The sequence below is a fragment of the Dipodomys merriami genome, unplaced genomic scaffold (genome assembly GCF_024711535.1).
Source record: "Dipodomys merriami isolate MVZ:Mamm:240054 unplaced genomic scaffold, mDipMer1.0.p SCAF_59, whole genome shotgun sequence".
NCBI lineage: Eukaryota > Metazoa > Chordata > Mammalia > Rodentia > Heteromyidae > Dipodomys > Dipodomys merriami.
Genome location: NW_027206168.1, coordinates 826,111 through 841,653, shown reverse-complemented (window position 1 = coordinate 841,653; position 15,543 = coordinate 826,111). Strand labels below are relative to the sequence as shown.

General features: G+C 44.5%; 1 protein-coding gene across 4 annotated transcripts in view; it reads right to left on the bottom strand.

The window, feature by feature from the left end:
* Positions 1 to 15,543, bottom strand: part of Cox10 (cytochrome c oxidase assembly factor heme A:farnesyltransferase COX10) — a 145,800-nt gene that overhangs the window by 33,095 nt on the left and 97,162 nt on the right. For all 4 annotated transcript variants that reach the window (XM_070001404.1, XM_070001406.1, XM_070001402.1 and 1 more), the window contains one exon: positions 2,654 to 2,886. In XM_070001404.1, the coding sequence (XP_069857505.1) occupies positions 2,654 to 2,886 (233 nt within the window). The remainder of the gene's footprint in view (positions 1 to 2,653; positions 2,887 to 15,543) is intronic.

The window sequence follows — 15,543 nt, the reverse complement described above, 5'->3', positions numbered from 1 at the left end:
CACTCAAGACCTGGGATTATTCAAATTGAGAAAATAACAGAAAGAATGGGAGCATTTCTAGAAAAACAGTGGCGATGGAAAGAGGTGGCGGCTCTGGGCAGGAGCAGGGGGGGGAAGGGGAATCCAGTGAAGCCTGAGATAAACAAAATAGTCGCAGGAGATAAACACTGCCAAGAGCCTAATGCAGGCGGCTCCAGGCCCGCTTGGGGCTGGAATGTCAGCTGCCAGGCACTTATCTCCATCGCCTCTCTAGGTCAGGATGGCCTCCTTCACCAGGGCTCTGGGTGGGTCACTTGTCACTACCATTCCTGGCCCCCAGCGTGCTGACTCAAACTCTGTTTCTGAGACAACTAGCTAAGCTCCACCTTGGGTGGAAAATAGCCATCTCGCTCTGGCCTGCTGACTGACTCCTAGCTGGAAAGAAGTTATTTTTTTTTTTTTAACATTTTCTGCTAGCAGTATTTAAGCTTTCAAAATATTAATAAACGAAGAGGCAAGATCATTAGCTAGGTGGGAGAAAAAACAAAAAAATAATAAAAAATCCCCCCCCCCCCAAACCCACAAACCTTAGCACAGAGAAAATTGGACACAGGTAAAGTCCTGCTATAGTCAGCAGGGAGTTTCCTACACGGCAGCCCTGCTGGAACAGAGGAAGGGGAGCTTGTATCGGAGTCTTCCTTTCATGGCTGCCACAGCCACTACCTGAGTAATCACTGCACAGGCCAACACAGGGGACTACAGAGGTGTGTAGAGTGTTGAGTTAGGGGGAAGAGGGAGTTTGCTCCAGGTGGAATAAAGAACAGGAGTGGGAGGTCTGTGGTATGTAGGGTGGAAACTCTTGTCTACGGGGTTACCAAATCCATGCTACCCCCTCTCTTCCTAATCTCAAGACACCCTTCCCTAATGAACTCAGAGTTCTTTCCTTTCCCAGCATGCCTAGAGGCATCTCCTAGTCTTCAAAACAACACCAGGGAATGAAGTTTAACTGCTTTGTTTATACACCAAATAAAATCTCCAGGCTTCTCCTCTCCCATGTTAACACTGTCTTGCTGTGAGGAAGACTATTGACCGGTAACAGCAGCAGCACCTGCCCAGGGGCTGAGCCCTTACCTTGGTCCGGCACATTATACCAACAGCTGCTATGGATTAATAAGGATTAATGTGTCCCCTGTCAGTATTAGCAATATAATTTCCAGGTGACATTGTTGGGAGTAGGACCTAATGGGCAAGTGTTTAGGTCTAGAAGAGTTCCACTCCATGAATGGCTCAATGCTGACTGCCAGTCTTAGCTCATGTGTGCGTGCATGTGCTCGCTTGCTCTCTTTCTCTCCTCTGTCTCTCCTGTGCCCTTCTACCATGGAACAATGACACAAAAGGCCTTCACGATGAGAAATAAGTTTTTTTTTTCCACTTAATAGCACTGTATCTTTCTGGTCTGGCTATGATGACACCCATTTAAATCGCACAGTTTCACAAAGGAAATCCTTTGCCTCGTGAGGGAGATGGGAGGATGGTGGCAGAAAGGCCAGGTTCAGTTCTGCAGGTCAACAGCTAAGGGGCGGGGTGGCTGAGAGAACTGGTTCCTGCCCCTGGCGGCTGCGGTGGCATCCAGCACTGTGGCACTCTGCTGCTGTTGCCTATTGCGTGGATGGGGCTCTGCTGAAGAAGGTTTATTGCTGGGCAAGTGAGACATGGTTTAGGATATTATGCGTGTACATTCATTAACATCCACTACTGACAGGATATTAAAACCGTTCTGAGACACGATCGTGGTGAAGGTGGAATCGCATCTGTAAGCCTGCCAAGTGGAGTGCATGAGCTTTTATGAAAAGTTTCAGAAATGTGGCTTACAGGGAAACGGTTTATAGCCCAACTACCTTTTGATCTCTCATGTGAAAAATATGTACTTACACATATTGCAGGGAGCCTCACCACTTCCTTCCTAAGTGTTGGTCACAAACACTAATTACTCGACTAATTAGACTGCGAAACTTCCCTTGCACATGGTAAAAATGAGCTATTTGCACCCCACAAATTTAGTTGTGACATACCACCCAAAACATGGCTACAATGGTCTTACTGTAGACAGCATGAACAATTTAAGCAAATCATATAAAAATAAATGAGAAACTAATGAAAATAATCTGTTCTTTCATAAGAGGGGAAAATAACCTCGCTCTAAGGGAGGGCAGGCGGGACAGAGGCTTGCTGGTGGGGTGACTGGCCTGTGACAGGAAACCACAAGCCAGTTCTCTGCCCCTTGCCCTTGGCCGGGACATCCCATGTGAGCCAGCCAGGGCTAAGTTGATTTGTGATTTTTACCATGAGTCTCAGGGACTTCTTTCCACTTCGTCTGCAGCCTGAGGCAGCACTGACTCCTGCTTTTCTCTTAGGCCTTCCGTACATAGGAGAGCAGGTGTCAGGTCCAGACACAAGCAAGGAAGACATGGACTCCCCTCAGCTTTTGCAGCCAGTGTTCCAGACTGCCCCCTGGATACACATGTGCCTTAAGAGTCACTTAAGTTACCCATGTACTGTGTCCTGGGGCCTCTGGAGAGCCTGGCTTGCTTGGAAGCTGCAGGAACTCTGATTCTGGTACCCCTGTCCTGGGTCTGACAGGAGAAGCTGCGACTAAGCACAGGGAGACACTCACCAGCATCGAGGCTGCCAGTGGCTGCTGTCCAGCCCATGACGGGTGGGATGGCCCCAACCACGGCTCCAACCCATGTGTTGGCAATGCTGATCCTCTTCAGTGGTGTGTAGCAACAGGTGTACAGGAAAATGTTGAAGAGCCCCAGGGCTCCTGTGAGTGGATTCACGCCCCAGGTCAGAAGGGCCACTCCTGGGACAGCACAACAAGTGGCGAAGGACACGGCTAGCAGCGGGCTGCAAGAGATCAGAGGACACAGAGCCATCATTTCCAGCCCAAGTTCACTATGTTGTCTAGACCCTGAGTGGATGCAGGGTGAAATCACCTCGGCAGCCAGTGGGGCGGCAAGGAGGTCCCACAGGCCTGGCTTTGTCCTTGTGGGGTGACACCTCTTGAGGAAACCAAACAGAAGTTTCTCTCCCTGGTTTGCCAGTTACGAGGAACAGAGTCCAGTGTGGAGGGTGCAGCAGCCTAACATGGGCTCTGTCATTCTCTCTTCCTTGGAGGGTGCACTGTGAACACATGCTGCTTTGCATGGTGATCCTTTCTATCCTTAGTGGTCAGTTTGGGACTGCTGTGGAGGACCTTAGAAGGTAGCACTAGCCCTCAAACTGGCACATGCATGTATGTGAGCACATGTGCATGTGCTCACACACGTGAGCGTGCATGTGCGCACCCCCCCCCCCCTTGCCCCCACACCAGTGCTGCAAGTCTTGGACAAAACCAGCATCAACCCTGGAACCAGGTCTGCTGCTTCATTTAAACTTTCTCTGATAGTGAGTGGCCATGGTTGGCCTTGGACACCATCGTGAAAGGACCAGTAGTAAATGACAGGCTCATCTTGGGGCCGGTCTTGCACAGCAGTGAGCACCAGTGGTTGGCGCCTACTGCCGTAAGTACCATAGCCATAGCTGGTTTGCGATATGGGATGATTAAGTGGAGGCTACTCAGTGTTATGTATGTAAAAGGACACTATCTGCCCTACAATGGTAATGATGATTAGAAGCCTGTTTCTCAACAGAGCTCACTTTTGAAAGCAGACTTTGGACTCTTGCAAAAGACTTTTTGAGTTCAGATAACTCTTTGAATTCAGATTGATCTACTTGTTCCTGCTTCTTCTCACATTATTCTTTAAGAGACCTTGCTTTTCCCCTGCAGAAGCCATAATTCCACCTGAGTTAAAATATATTGGTGCTGTGTTTGGTGACCACTCAGCCCGATTCTACAGCATGCTCCACTGGAAGCGGGAAGCACACAGCCTCACCACATCCCCGCCCCCCCCCCCCCCCCCCCGTGAGCTTGTATCTTTCTATGCAAAGAGTACTCCATGGAGGAGAGTCGGGGGGGGGGGGCAGGGTCCTAGGAGATACTGACTTGTGGAAAGATGACAAGTTAGAATTCAACCAGGAGGAGGGCTGGGAACAGGACGGTGACAGACAGGAGAGCTGCAGTTCTGCCTATTCTATGGGGTAGGCTGACGATTCTCTTCTAGGCCTCCAGGCCTGGAAGACGGAATCAAACACAATGGGAGTCTGGATGGAAAGACCCAGGTGCTATAGTGGGGACTGAGTGTGTGCTCAGCATGAGGATGGTATCTCTGCCCACCTGTTCTCATCCCCATGGCTACCTACTCTGGACACCCTCACTCTGGCACCTTCCCTTTTATCTTGCCTTGTCCACCACTGCTCCTACCCGGACATTTCCTATTTGGGTGATCTACTGTCTCTGCTCCTCATTCCACGAGGATGGCTTAGCAGTGTTGGTGCCTGGCCAGAACGGATTTCCACCCTGTTGTTTAGAATGACCTTGAAGGCTCCAGCTTCACTCACCAGACGTCCTTCCTTCTTAAACAACAGTGACACATGCCCTTGGACTCGTCCTCTACCTCCCCGCCCCCCACCCCACACACTTCAGAAGCACAGGCTGTCCCTACCTCCTTTCATAAACTCCCCCTCCCACTTTTTTTTTGGTGCCAGTCCTAGGACTTCAACTGGGGGCTCCATTTTGACTCATTTAATTCCCTTCCTAATCTGTCTTTTGATTTTCTATCTACCGTCTACTGACCCTATGTATTCTCAGATCAATTGCTCTGTCCATATTTATGTCAAAGTAAGCCTCATCTAGCCTGTACACTCCTCACAGATGGGTGTGGAGGAAGTGTGCACATGTGCGCGCACACACAGATCTCTCTCTCAATTCCCCCAGTTCTATTCCTGAAACAGATTTCTGTAAGTAGTGATACGTAACCATGGCCAGAACACCTGGTCTCCAGCAAAGCAAAATTTTCCAAATAAAAGATAAATTATTAAGAAGATGCCTTCATGTTGTATTTCCCAGGCACAAGAAAAAGAATTTCGAGGACTAAAAAGCAGTGCCAATGTCCTGACTGCTGTTTTTTTTTTTTTTTTTTTTCCTGATAAGGCACTTTACAGCTTAGAAGAACAGATTTTTTCCCCCCTCTATGGGACTCTAAAAAAACGACCTTTATTTTGGGTGGGAGAAAAATGTGGCTCATAAACATTTTTATTTTTCCTGAATTGGCCCTTGTGTTATTTTATTTAATTTTTTCCCCCCAAAAGAAGACTGCTCACTTCTTCTCCAAGGTCTGAGGAAGCCAGTTGGATTCAAAGGTATTAGTGTTATGAAAAGCCCTTTTAGAAAAGCACACATGAATTTAATTTATCGAGATAGGTAATTTGGTGTGGAAATTTCTGACCCGTGCTAGGATCACAGAAGATCATGAGGCTCAATTTTGGTGTTTAAATCAATGTGCTCAGGGGGTACAATGAAGCTATGTAAACAGAAAAGAAGGTTTTCACCAGTTATTTACATGAATCCTTCTAGTACCCAGGAGGGAGCCTGGAGGGAGCCAAGGTCAGAGTTCTCCTGTGAAGGCAGGCTAGGCCTTCCAACTGCAAACCTGTGCAGTTCCGTTCCGGTCACATTTCACTGGTGCTAAAACTCTTATTAGAAATATAACATGTGTCCAATACTTACAAACAACAAGGCAGAATTCTAAATTCTCCAGAGAAGCATAGCAGTGTACATCTTTCTAGCCATTTTACAATGCTGGATCTACTTTAAAGATAATTGAGAACATATTAATGATGGTTTTGTTACTTGTTCTACTTCAGTGTATCTTGTTAACTTCCCCATACCATTAAGTCTATCTTTTCCATCACCAGTGTTAATTGTTAATAGCAACCCAGTGGCCCATCCTGTGGGAACACCACAATTAAACCAACTACCATATCCTTTTGGATATTTAGTATTTTCCTTTATAAATCAAAAATACTATTTGGATGAATTTCTTATGAATAGACCTTTGTTCACAATTCTGGGTAGAATAAGTTCCTAGATCAAAAGTGCTAAGCCAAAGGATATGCACTTTACTTTTGTCCTTCGTCTCCCTCCTTGTTCCCTTTCCCTCCTCTCTCCTCCTCTCTGTCCTCTTCTCCTTTCCTTTCCTTTTTTGAGATGGGATCTTAGAATGTAGCCCAAAGGTATGAGCCACCGTAGCCAGCTGTTAATATGTATACTTTAAAGAGAGAGGAGTGAGGTGAATAAAATCGAAGTAAAATATATGCATGTATGAAAATAACATAATGGAGACCAGTAAAAACTGTAAACATAGCCACATGCTGGTGACTCATGCCTGCAAATTCTAGCTACCTTAGAAGGCTGAGATCTGAGAATTATAGTTCAAAGCCAGGACAGGAAAGCCCTTAAGCCTATTATCTCCACTTAACACCAAAAAAGGTGGAAGTAGAGCTGTGGCTTCAGTGATAGAGCACTAGCCTTAAGCACAAAAGTTCAGGGACAGTGCCCTGATCCTGAGTTCAAACTCTAGGACATTCACACAGGTGCATACACACACACACACACACACACACACACACACACACACACACACACACACACACACACACACTAAAAGCTGTAAATATAAAGGGGTAAGAAAGAAGAGTAATAGAGGAGGTGACTAAGATTATTGTGCATTGTATGCATGTAAGGAATGGAACCACCTCTGTACAGTTAATATACAATGAAAAAGGGGCTATGCATGGTGGCTCATGCCTGTAATTCCAGTTACTCAAGAGACAGAGAGAGGAGGATCACTGTTCAAGTTCAGTCCAAGAAAAAAATAATGAAACTTTTATCTCAAACACAAGCAGTTACTATAAAGGTGCACTGCTGAGTGAGGTAGGCTCAGGCAAAATCCAGAGACCCTATCTGAAAAATAGAGGCAAAAAAGGTTAGGGATGTGGCTCAAGTGGTAGAGGGTCTGCCAATAAAACAAAACAAAATAAAACAACAAAGGGGTTTTGATGTCCTGCTAAAGTGGACCCCACTGTGTGAACTCCAGCTAGCAGCAGGGAACAATGCTTGCTGGGATTATAAGTATGCACATTTAAAACATTTCTTAGTAAATCAAATACTTTTCTTAGTCTTTGTGATTCTTTTCTCCTTTAAATTCTTGTTTTTTGTTGGTGGTTTTTTTGGTCAGTCATGGAGCCTGAACTCAGGGTCTGGGTGCTGTCCCTGAGCTCTTTTGCTCCGTGCTCTACCACTTGGAGCCATGAACCACTTCCAGTTTTTTGGTGGTTAACTGGAGATAAGAGTCTCATGGGACTTCCAGCGCTGGGCTGGATTTGAACCATGATCCCCAGATCTCAGCCTGAGTAGCTAGGATTACAGGTGTGAGCCACCTGAATTCTTTAGCAGTTGGCTGTCTACTAGAGTGCTACTCTGAACCTGGGCCCAGAGGCAAGGTGGCTAAGTGGGTTTCCTTGTGCTTTGCCTCCAGGGCCCAGAGGCAGCCTAAGGGGAAGGTCTGTGAGGCAGTGCTGGGAAGGTCCTCCGCACCATGCTCTGCTCTGGTGGGCCAGCCGCACCAGTGGCCCCTGGAAACTAGTGGGAGCCCGGGGAGGCTGCTGTGCTTTCAGCCGCACTGCTGCACCAACGACCAATGCAGTGTGCTGGCCACAGTATGCTGAACTCACAGCAGATTCTCAGCTACCCTGCTGACTTGTGCCAGCCTGAGCAGGCCGTATACTTTCACTCATCTTTCTGTTTTACTTTTTGGTGGTCCTGAGGTTTAAATTCTACTACCTGGGCCATTCCTCTAACCCTACTTTTTGGGGGTCAAATTTTTTGGACTGGACTGGCCTCAAACCGATATCCTCAGATCTGAGCCTCCTGAGTAGTTAGGATTACAAGTGTGAGCCAGTGGTGCCCGGCTTCATTTGACTTTTGATAAGGCTTTTGACACAGTGTTCCAGCAGAAAACCCAGGGCTGTGAAGCAGCTGTTATTCAGAAGAAGAACTGCAGCGGAGCTCTCAATTTCTCTGTGCCGCGTAACTGGACTTACCTTGTCACAGAGCTACATGTATTGTATCATAGCACTCTCCAGGTAAGCTGAAGTAAGTGGGGCCAAATATTGACACTTGTTGGTTTAGGTCATGGGTATACTGGGGCTCATTGTACTATGATATCTGTGGGCATATTTTCTTTTCTTTTTTTGGGTCTGGTCGTGGGGCCTGAACTCTGGGCCTGGGCGCTGTCCCTCAGCTCTTCAGCTCAAGGTTAGCACTCTACCACTTGAGCCACAGCGCCACTTCTGGTTTTTTTCTTTTTGCTTATGTGGTGCTGAGAAATCGAACCCAAGGCCTCATGCATGCAAGGCAAGCACTCTACCACTGAGCCACCTTCCCAGTCCCATGTGGGCATATTTTCATAAGAACAATGCTTAAAAAAATGCTTTAAGGACTGGGCACATGGCTTAGTGGTAGAGTGCTTACCTAGTATGCATGAAGCCCTCGGTTCAATTTCTTGGTACCACATAAGAACAATGAATAACAAAAGTTTAAAAATGCCTTAAATTCTTCTAGAATGACTACTGTATTCTGATTTCCTGATGGTCAGCAAATTATGTTGTCTTAAAGTAAGGGGTGTTACGGCAAGATTGAAACTCAGGCCAACTCCTGTGGGTAAAAGAAGGCTCAGTAGTCTGAGCGCTGGTGGCTCATGCTTATCGTCCTAGCTACTCAGAAGGCTGAGTTCTGAGTACCATGGCGCAAAGCCAGCCTGGGCAGCAAAGTTCATGAGTCATCTCTAATCAACCACCAGAGAGCTGGAGGTGGCTCTGTGGCTCAAAGTGGCAGAGCTCTAGCCTAAAGAGCGGAGCAAAAGACCTCAGGGGCAGTGCCCAGGCCCCAAGTTCAAGCCATTGGACTGATTTTAAAAAAGGCTCACTAGCAAGAGCACAGGACTGGCAGAAGGCGCACTCTGTCTAGCTGTGTGACCTCGGGAAAATACTTAATCCATGGCCTCAGTTTATTCATCTGAAAGGAGAAGGTGCATCATAGGGCTGTGTGAAAAACTAAAGGAGTAAAAAAGAGTGCTCACAAAATGGATGCCATGGTTTCATTTGCTGGTTCACTCATTTACAAAACTTCTTATAGCTTCTACAGACAACCACTATAGGAAAAACATTGTTTGGAAAGGAGACAGATGTTAAACATACAAATACAAGTATGATAACCTCTGAAACTACAGCATCGGCTACAAGAAAGGAACACATGAAGCAAGACCAAGAAGTCTGAAACAGGGAGGATCCATTTAAATTAAGCTGGAGGTAGGGGTTGAGTAAACCTGCAATAAATTACATTGCTGATTTGTTTTTTTCAAGCCTAGATGCTTATGGATATAAAACTATTTTTATTTTCAATTATAATTGATGAAGAATTTAATTTTATTACAGTAAATCACAAAAAAGTAAATTAGCAACAGGAAAACCCAGGCTGATCTGTGTGTGTGCATGTGCACATGCATGCTGGTACTGAGGCTTGAACTCAGGACCTGGGTCCTTTCCCTTAGTTTTATCATTCAAGGCTGAGCCAGAGCTACCACTTGAGCCACAGCTCCACTGCCACTGCTGGTTAATTGGAGATAAAGAGTCTCACAGACTCTTTTTCCTGGGCTGGCTGCCAACTGTGATCCTCAGATCTCAGCCTTTTAGCTAGTCACTAGTGCCTGGCTATAGGATGAACTTATGGGGTTGATGTTCTGAAGCCTCTCTGGTGCTGCAGAAGCCTTGGTGAAGGTCAGAGGGGCTGACACCTAAGTGCTTTGGCCAACCTGAATTGATATGGAAAAGATGTGAGGTGCATGTGAACAGGGCAGGGTGATATCCCACCAAACTCCAATAATTGCCTAGGAACTCTAGTAAAGAATAAATGCAGCAACAAGGAAAACAGCACTGTTTGACAGAGGGAGAACAGAAAAGAGCCAGTGATTTTATTGATCTAAAAAAAATTCTTTTATATTCATTCACTCACACATACTAACAAGTTGTATAAGCAGTGAATGGTGAATTCTTCCAAAACATAAACACAAAATGAAATGGTATTTTCAATAAGTATCTTTCCATGGGGAATCACTGCATGGGATTTTTCTAGTTCCCTTCTCCCTGCCCAAGGCCACCGTAGAAAAGAAACTAATGGACAAAGAGTGGAGGATATATTATCCCATTTCCATGAATTATCCCTCCCTCCCAAAACATAACATTGCTTTGTTTACTAAACAATCCTTTAGAAGCTCTATCAAATTCACTAGGGTTTTCTATAGACGGGGAACAAAAGACAGACTTTAATTTGATGTCTGTTTACTGCACCTAATAAATGTAATTTCAATTATCTGACTTTTAAATAACTTCCTGGAAAAATGAAGCCTTTTCTGCTTCAGTAATGTGTCAGGAGGTCTATGAAATGTTATACTGAATCAAGAAAGCTTTATAGTTAAGCAGGTTTGCAGGTAATTGGTTTATACAAAAAGGAATCTCATACTTCTTGGTCATTCTTCTTGCATAAATGATTTTTAAATTAGAAAATAAAATTTCCTTTCTTCAAAAACAAAAGAAAACTCAAAATCTTAATCAAACCAAGGCAATTTAACTTTCATTTCCTGCCTATATCCCGCACTTGAGCTTTAAAATGGCTTTTGGGGGGAATGTTTCTACAGATAACTGTTCGGGAAATGTCTCCCCAGAATCTTAATTGGAGTTTTCTATTCCGGAACAAGTCTCAGGTTATAGATACTGTGAGCTAGTTGAGGATTGGTGGTGATTCAGCATTTGGGGAAAATGAGGATGCAGATTTGTTTCTAGAGAAAGTGAAAAAATTTATACATTTAAGAGAAATACAAAAGCTGCAAGCATTGGTAGATATTTATTAGTGATTATTCTCTGGATAGGGAGATTTTGGTAGTGCGTTAAAAACCTTTTCTCAAGGAAGAAAACAAAACAGAGCTGAGTTGACTCTTTGAAAGAATCTTAGGTGGAAGGTAAGAGTGGCTGTATAAAATGTGATAGTAGAATGTATGGTGAAATGCCTAAATGAACCTCACCCCACTGTTAACCTGGGAGACAGTATTCTACATCAGTGCAGCTTAAAATAAGGAAAAGATATTTGTATAGAGGCTAGAACTTCAGAGAACAGTAGCTTCCCAGCCAGTGATTCTGTCCATGAAATCAGTTTCCGGTACAATATGCCAATCTCCTAATCTATTTCTCAAACCACTTGAGGGCTAGGGGCCACCCACTGAACCCCCCCTCCCCCCCATTCATCCTTGTTCCCAGACACCAGGGCTGCCACACAGGAGACACATACTTTTCTTTTTCCTAGTTGGACCAGATGGTTTAATTTTCTGACCCTCCTCCCACTTTTTAATTTATAAGACTCTATTAAAAAAGCAGCTTTGTTCACCTACACAAAATAGAGTCAATGAATTTTAAAGAGTTTTTGCAAAGCCTTATAAAACAGAACTTATAAAAAGCAAAGCTGGGACATAAAACTCCTCACCCCTGCAGTTTGAGATTACCTGGGCGCAGGGTATGGCTGCCTGCAAACACAGCCATCTAGAGGGACCAGGCTGGCAAGGAAGGACTAAAGCCTACATTAAGGAGAAAAGGAGTGTTGGGCGGTGTAGGAACTGATACTCTGAGTTCTGGCCGGCAGATACCACAAGATGAGCCCAGACACCTGGGTTTGATTGTGAATACTTTCTAATTTTATGCTGGCAAAACTAATGAAAAGTAGAAAAAGGCGGTAGGCCAAATAACAATGCCTCTTCAGGACCGGGTCTATGGCTGCTGTTTGGGTCTAGGTGAAAGATCTCCTCTGGGAAGGAAGTTGTCTATCTGACTGCTTAAACTGACAGCTCCTTGGCTCCCTTCCCTTCCTCTCCCCAGGGCTCTTCTCAAACTTAGTGATGGGCAGCTCTTACTTTTCTAGGACTTGGCATGGATATTGGAAACAAGGGCCAGGGGTGTGGCTCAGGGTAAGAGTTTCCTAGCAAGCACAAGGCCCTCAGTGACCTCATGCAATCCAAACAACAACAAAACTCCTCCAGGACTATTTACCTTGAACCTTCACATCTTCCTACCCCCCCAACCACATAGCTGGTCTTTATGTCTGTCCCACTTCTAATGCTAACAAGATCTGCTGCTCTATCTGCCATTACCTAGTCTGTAGTCATTGTACCTAAAATGGTGCTCTCCCCACCATCTCCTAAGATGACTGCTCTTAGTAGCATCAACCAATGTCTCTAATTTCTTCACATCAGACAATTTGACAAGAGAGGTGTCAGAACAAAGGCATGCTAAGCTAAATGAACCAAGATCATTACTAAGAGTTGTTTGCTCCTGTGACAATCCTACAGTGGATACAAAAAAAAAGGAATAAACTAAGTTACTATGAAAAGACAGTTATCTGTCCAAATGCGTATGTACCCGTAAGTCCACCTTATTTGTGGATGTATTATTGCATGAGGTTTTGGCCAAGGATGGTTAAAAAACAATTTAGAAAATTAAACATTTCAAAAACAAAAATGTTGAATTCCTGCACATGCATTGCAGGGCTCTGGTGATGAGAAGCTCCCAGGGGTCTCATGCTGTTTTCATTCTGTGTCTATCATCCCTCCCTCCCCCCATCTTAATTTTGTAAAACTATGTCTCTGTGGAAGCAAAAGGTGCCCAATAAGCCAGGTAAAGGAAGTGTACCTAGCTGAACACCTGAGAGGTGTGGAAACCTGACAGGTCTGGAGGGGGCGGGGGAGGCAGCATGCATTTGGTGGAAAATGGGTAGGGATATGAGAGGACAATCACACGTGTGCAGAATGCTGCTGTGCACCAACATGGCTCAGCACGCATGTTTTTTTCTCCAAAGACAGTCTCCTTGGAATCACAGACCAGTACTTAGCAAGTGTCTGTTGTACTAGAACATCTGGATATTTTTTGGATATAAAAAGGGACATGAATTATGTCATGTGGGTAGAAGTGGATGGAACTAGTGATCATCACGTTAAGTAAAACAAGGACAAGTATCATGGTTTACCTCATTCGTGGATGTTAGAAGGGAAGAAAAAGACAGGGCTATGAAAGCAAAGGGGGTATTAACAGGGAGGCACAAGAAGAAAAGAAGGGGAGGAGCATATGAGGGAATAATTGATGGGTTAATATGATAAAAGTACATAGTATGAATACACAGAAATGTTATATTGAAAGCTCTTACTATGTTCAGTTATTACACACTAACAAAATATTTCTATAGTTTAAGAAAAAGAACCTGAGAACAGAAAATTTCCCAACAAGTAAGATTGCTCTCAATAACGGTCACAACTCAAGAACATCACTAGGAGACAAGAGTGTAAGAATCTAGCAGTCCTCTCATTCACCCGTGGCAGTGGTTGATTCTAATGATATGTACAAAGGCTTTCTATTGACCCTTTCTACTATGGTTCATAATACTGAATGATTTCATTTTTGGAATAAACTTCTTTACATTAACACCTCTGTTACTAGGTTCAGACCCTATTTGTTCTTCCTGCCACTTCAAACCACTGGTTAATGTTAAAAAAAAAAAAAGAAAAATTTCTATACTTATAAAATGTTTATGTTCTTATTACATTAGCAATATATACACATCGAGAGACTAATCATAACAAGCCCTAGAAGCTGTGCAGAACTTAGGCCTGGTCCAGGTACATGCCGCCGGGGGGCAGGGTAAGGGAGGGTAAAGAATATTCACAGCTCCCCTGCAGCCCACAAATGTTTACATTTGCTTAAGTGCTTACTGGTAAAACCTTCAGCAAATTTGAAAAATGTCTCCTGCAAATCCCTATAATACTTAAGCTAAACCCTGTTCTTTAAGTTAATAATGCCAACTAAACAATCCATTCATTTCATTTCTAAAACTCAATCTTCATCCTTCATTTTAAAACCAGGTATTGGCTGACCCCCGATTCCAAGTGTTTTAATTTATCCTCTCTAAATAACCTTTCCCTCTGCTCTTTATCGGGCACTCTCTCCTGCTTATAGCCTGCACCTGAAGCTCCAATCTGATCCATTAAGTTGGAAAAAACTAACACAGACATGTATTACTTCCCTGTCAGCATCACCAAGCAAGAAAAATGGAAAATTCAACAGAGATGCAATCAAACTACAGATGTCTTTCAAAATAAGAAGAAAAGCAGGCTGGGCTGCTCTCCAGCAGGAAGCATTCACTGTCAAACCCACATTGCCTCTGGCCTCTGACAAGTCTTCTTGTTTGTAACAACTTACATTTATGGGTTGCCCTTCCCAGTCTGCGGAGTGTTCCGGGTCTAGGTTGTCCCCCCCTCCCCCCCAGATTATAAAGCCATTGTATACCACAAAAAAACAAAAGGAACAGTGCTGGAAACATTTCAGGAGATCAGTATGTTCTTGATGAGTTGAATTAAACAGGGAAGCTGGGTTCCAGTGGTTCTTGCCTATAATCTCAGGAGGCTGAGCTCTGAAGATCGTGGTCGGAAGCCAGTCTCAGCAGGAAAGTCTGTGAGACTCTTATCTCCAATACACTCCTCAGAAAAATACAGAAGTGGTGCTATGGCCCAAGTGGTAGAGCACTAGCCTTGAGCAAAAGAAGCTCAGGCCCTGAGTTCAAGTCTCGGGACTGCCCCCTCCAAAAAAAAAAAAGGTTGGGGTTGGGGAGGGGGATTAGTAAATCCTAAGACATTTAAGAGAAGCATTAGGCCTTTATGTTCTTAAGAAAAGATAAATTTTGGGGATGGGAAGGTGGCTCAGTGGTAGAGTGCTTGCCTTGCATGCATGAAGCCCTGGGTTGAATTCCTCAGCACCACATAAGCAGAAAACGCCGGAAGTGGCATTGTGGTTCAAGTGCTAGAGTGCTAGCCTTGAGATGAAGAGCTGAGGGGCAGCAGCCAGGCCCAGAGTTCAGTCCCCACTACCGACCAATAAAAAAAAAAAAAAAAAAAAAAAAGAAAACATAAATTTTAGTTAGAATAGACCAGGTAAAAATGAGTTATCAGTTAGAAAATACTGTAAGTTATATTAGACATTTAAGTTACAAGGACCTCAAGGATAAAGCTGTCTGCATCACTGTCCTGTCTGAAAATGAGAACAGAAAACAAAATTTCAACTTTTTTTTTGCCAGTACCAGGGCTTGAACTCAGGGCCTGGGTGTTGTCCCTTAGATTTTTTTGCTCAAGGCTAGCACTCTACCACTGAAACCACAGGCTTTACTTCTGACTTTTGTGTGGTTAATTGGAGTTAGAGTCTCAGGGACTTTCCCGCCTGGGCTTTGAACTGCAATCTTCAGATCTCAGCCTCTTGAGTAGTTAGGATTGTAAGGTCCACTCCTGGATGGCGAGCAGACTCCACCCTCCTCCCAGCAAAGTCTCCGCCCAGTACCTGCATTACCTAGGCAACGGGACACCTGGAAGAGGTCACATCTGCATCCGCTGAGGTCACATCTGAATTTGATGTGGCCACATCTTTCTCCGCTCATACCCTAGATAAGGCCTAGCCCAGGCCCAGATGCTCTCTGCTCTGTTT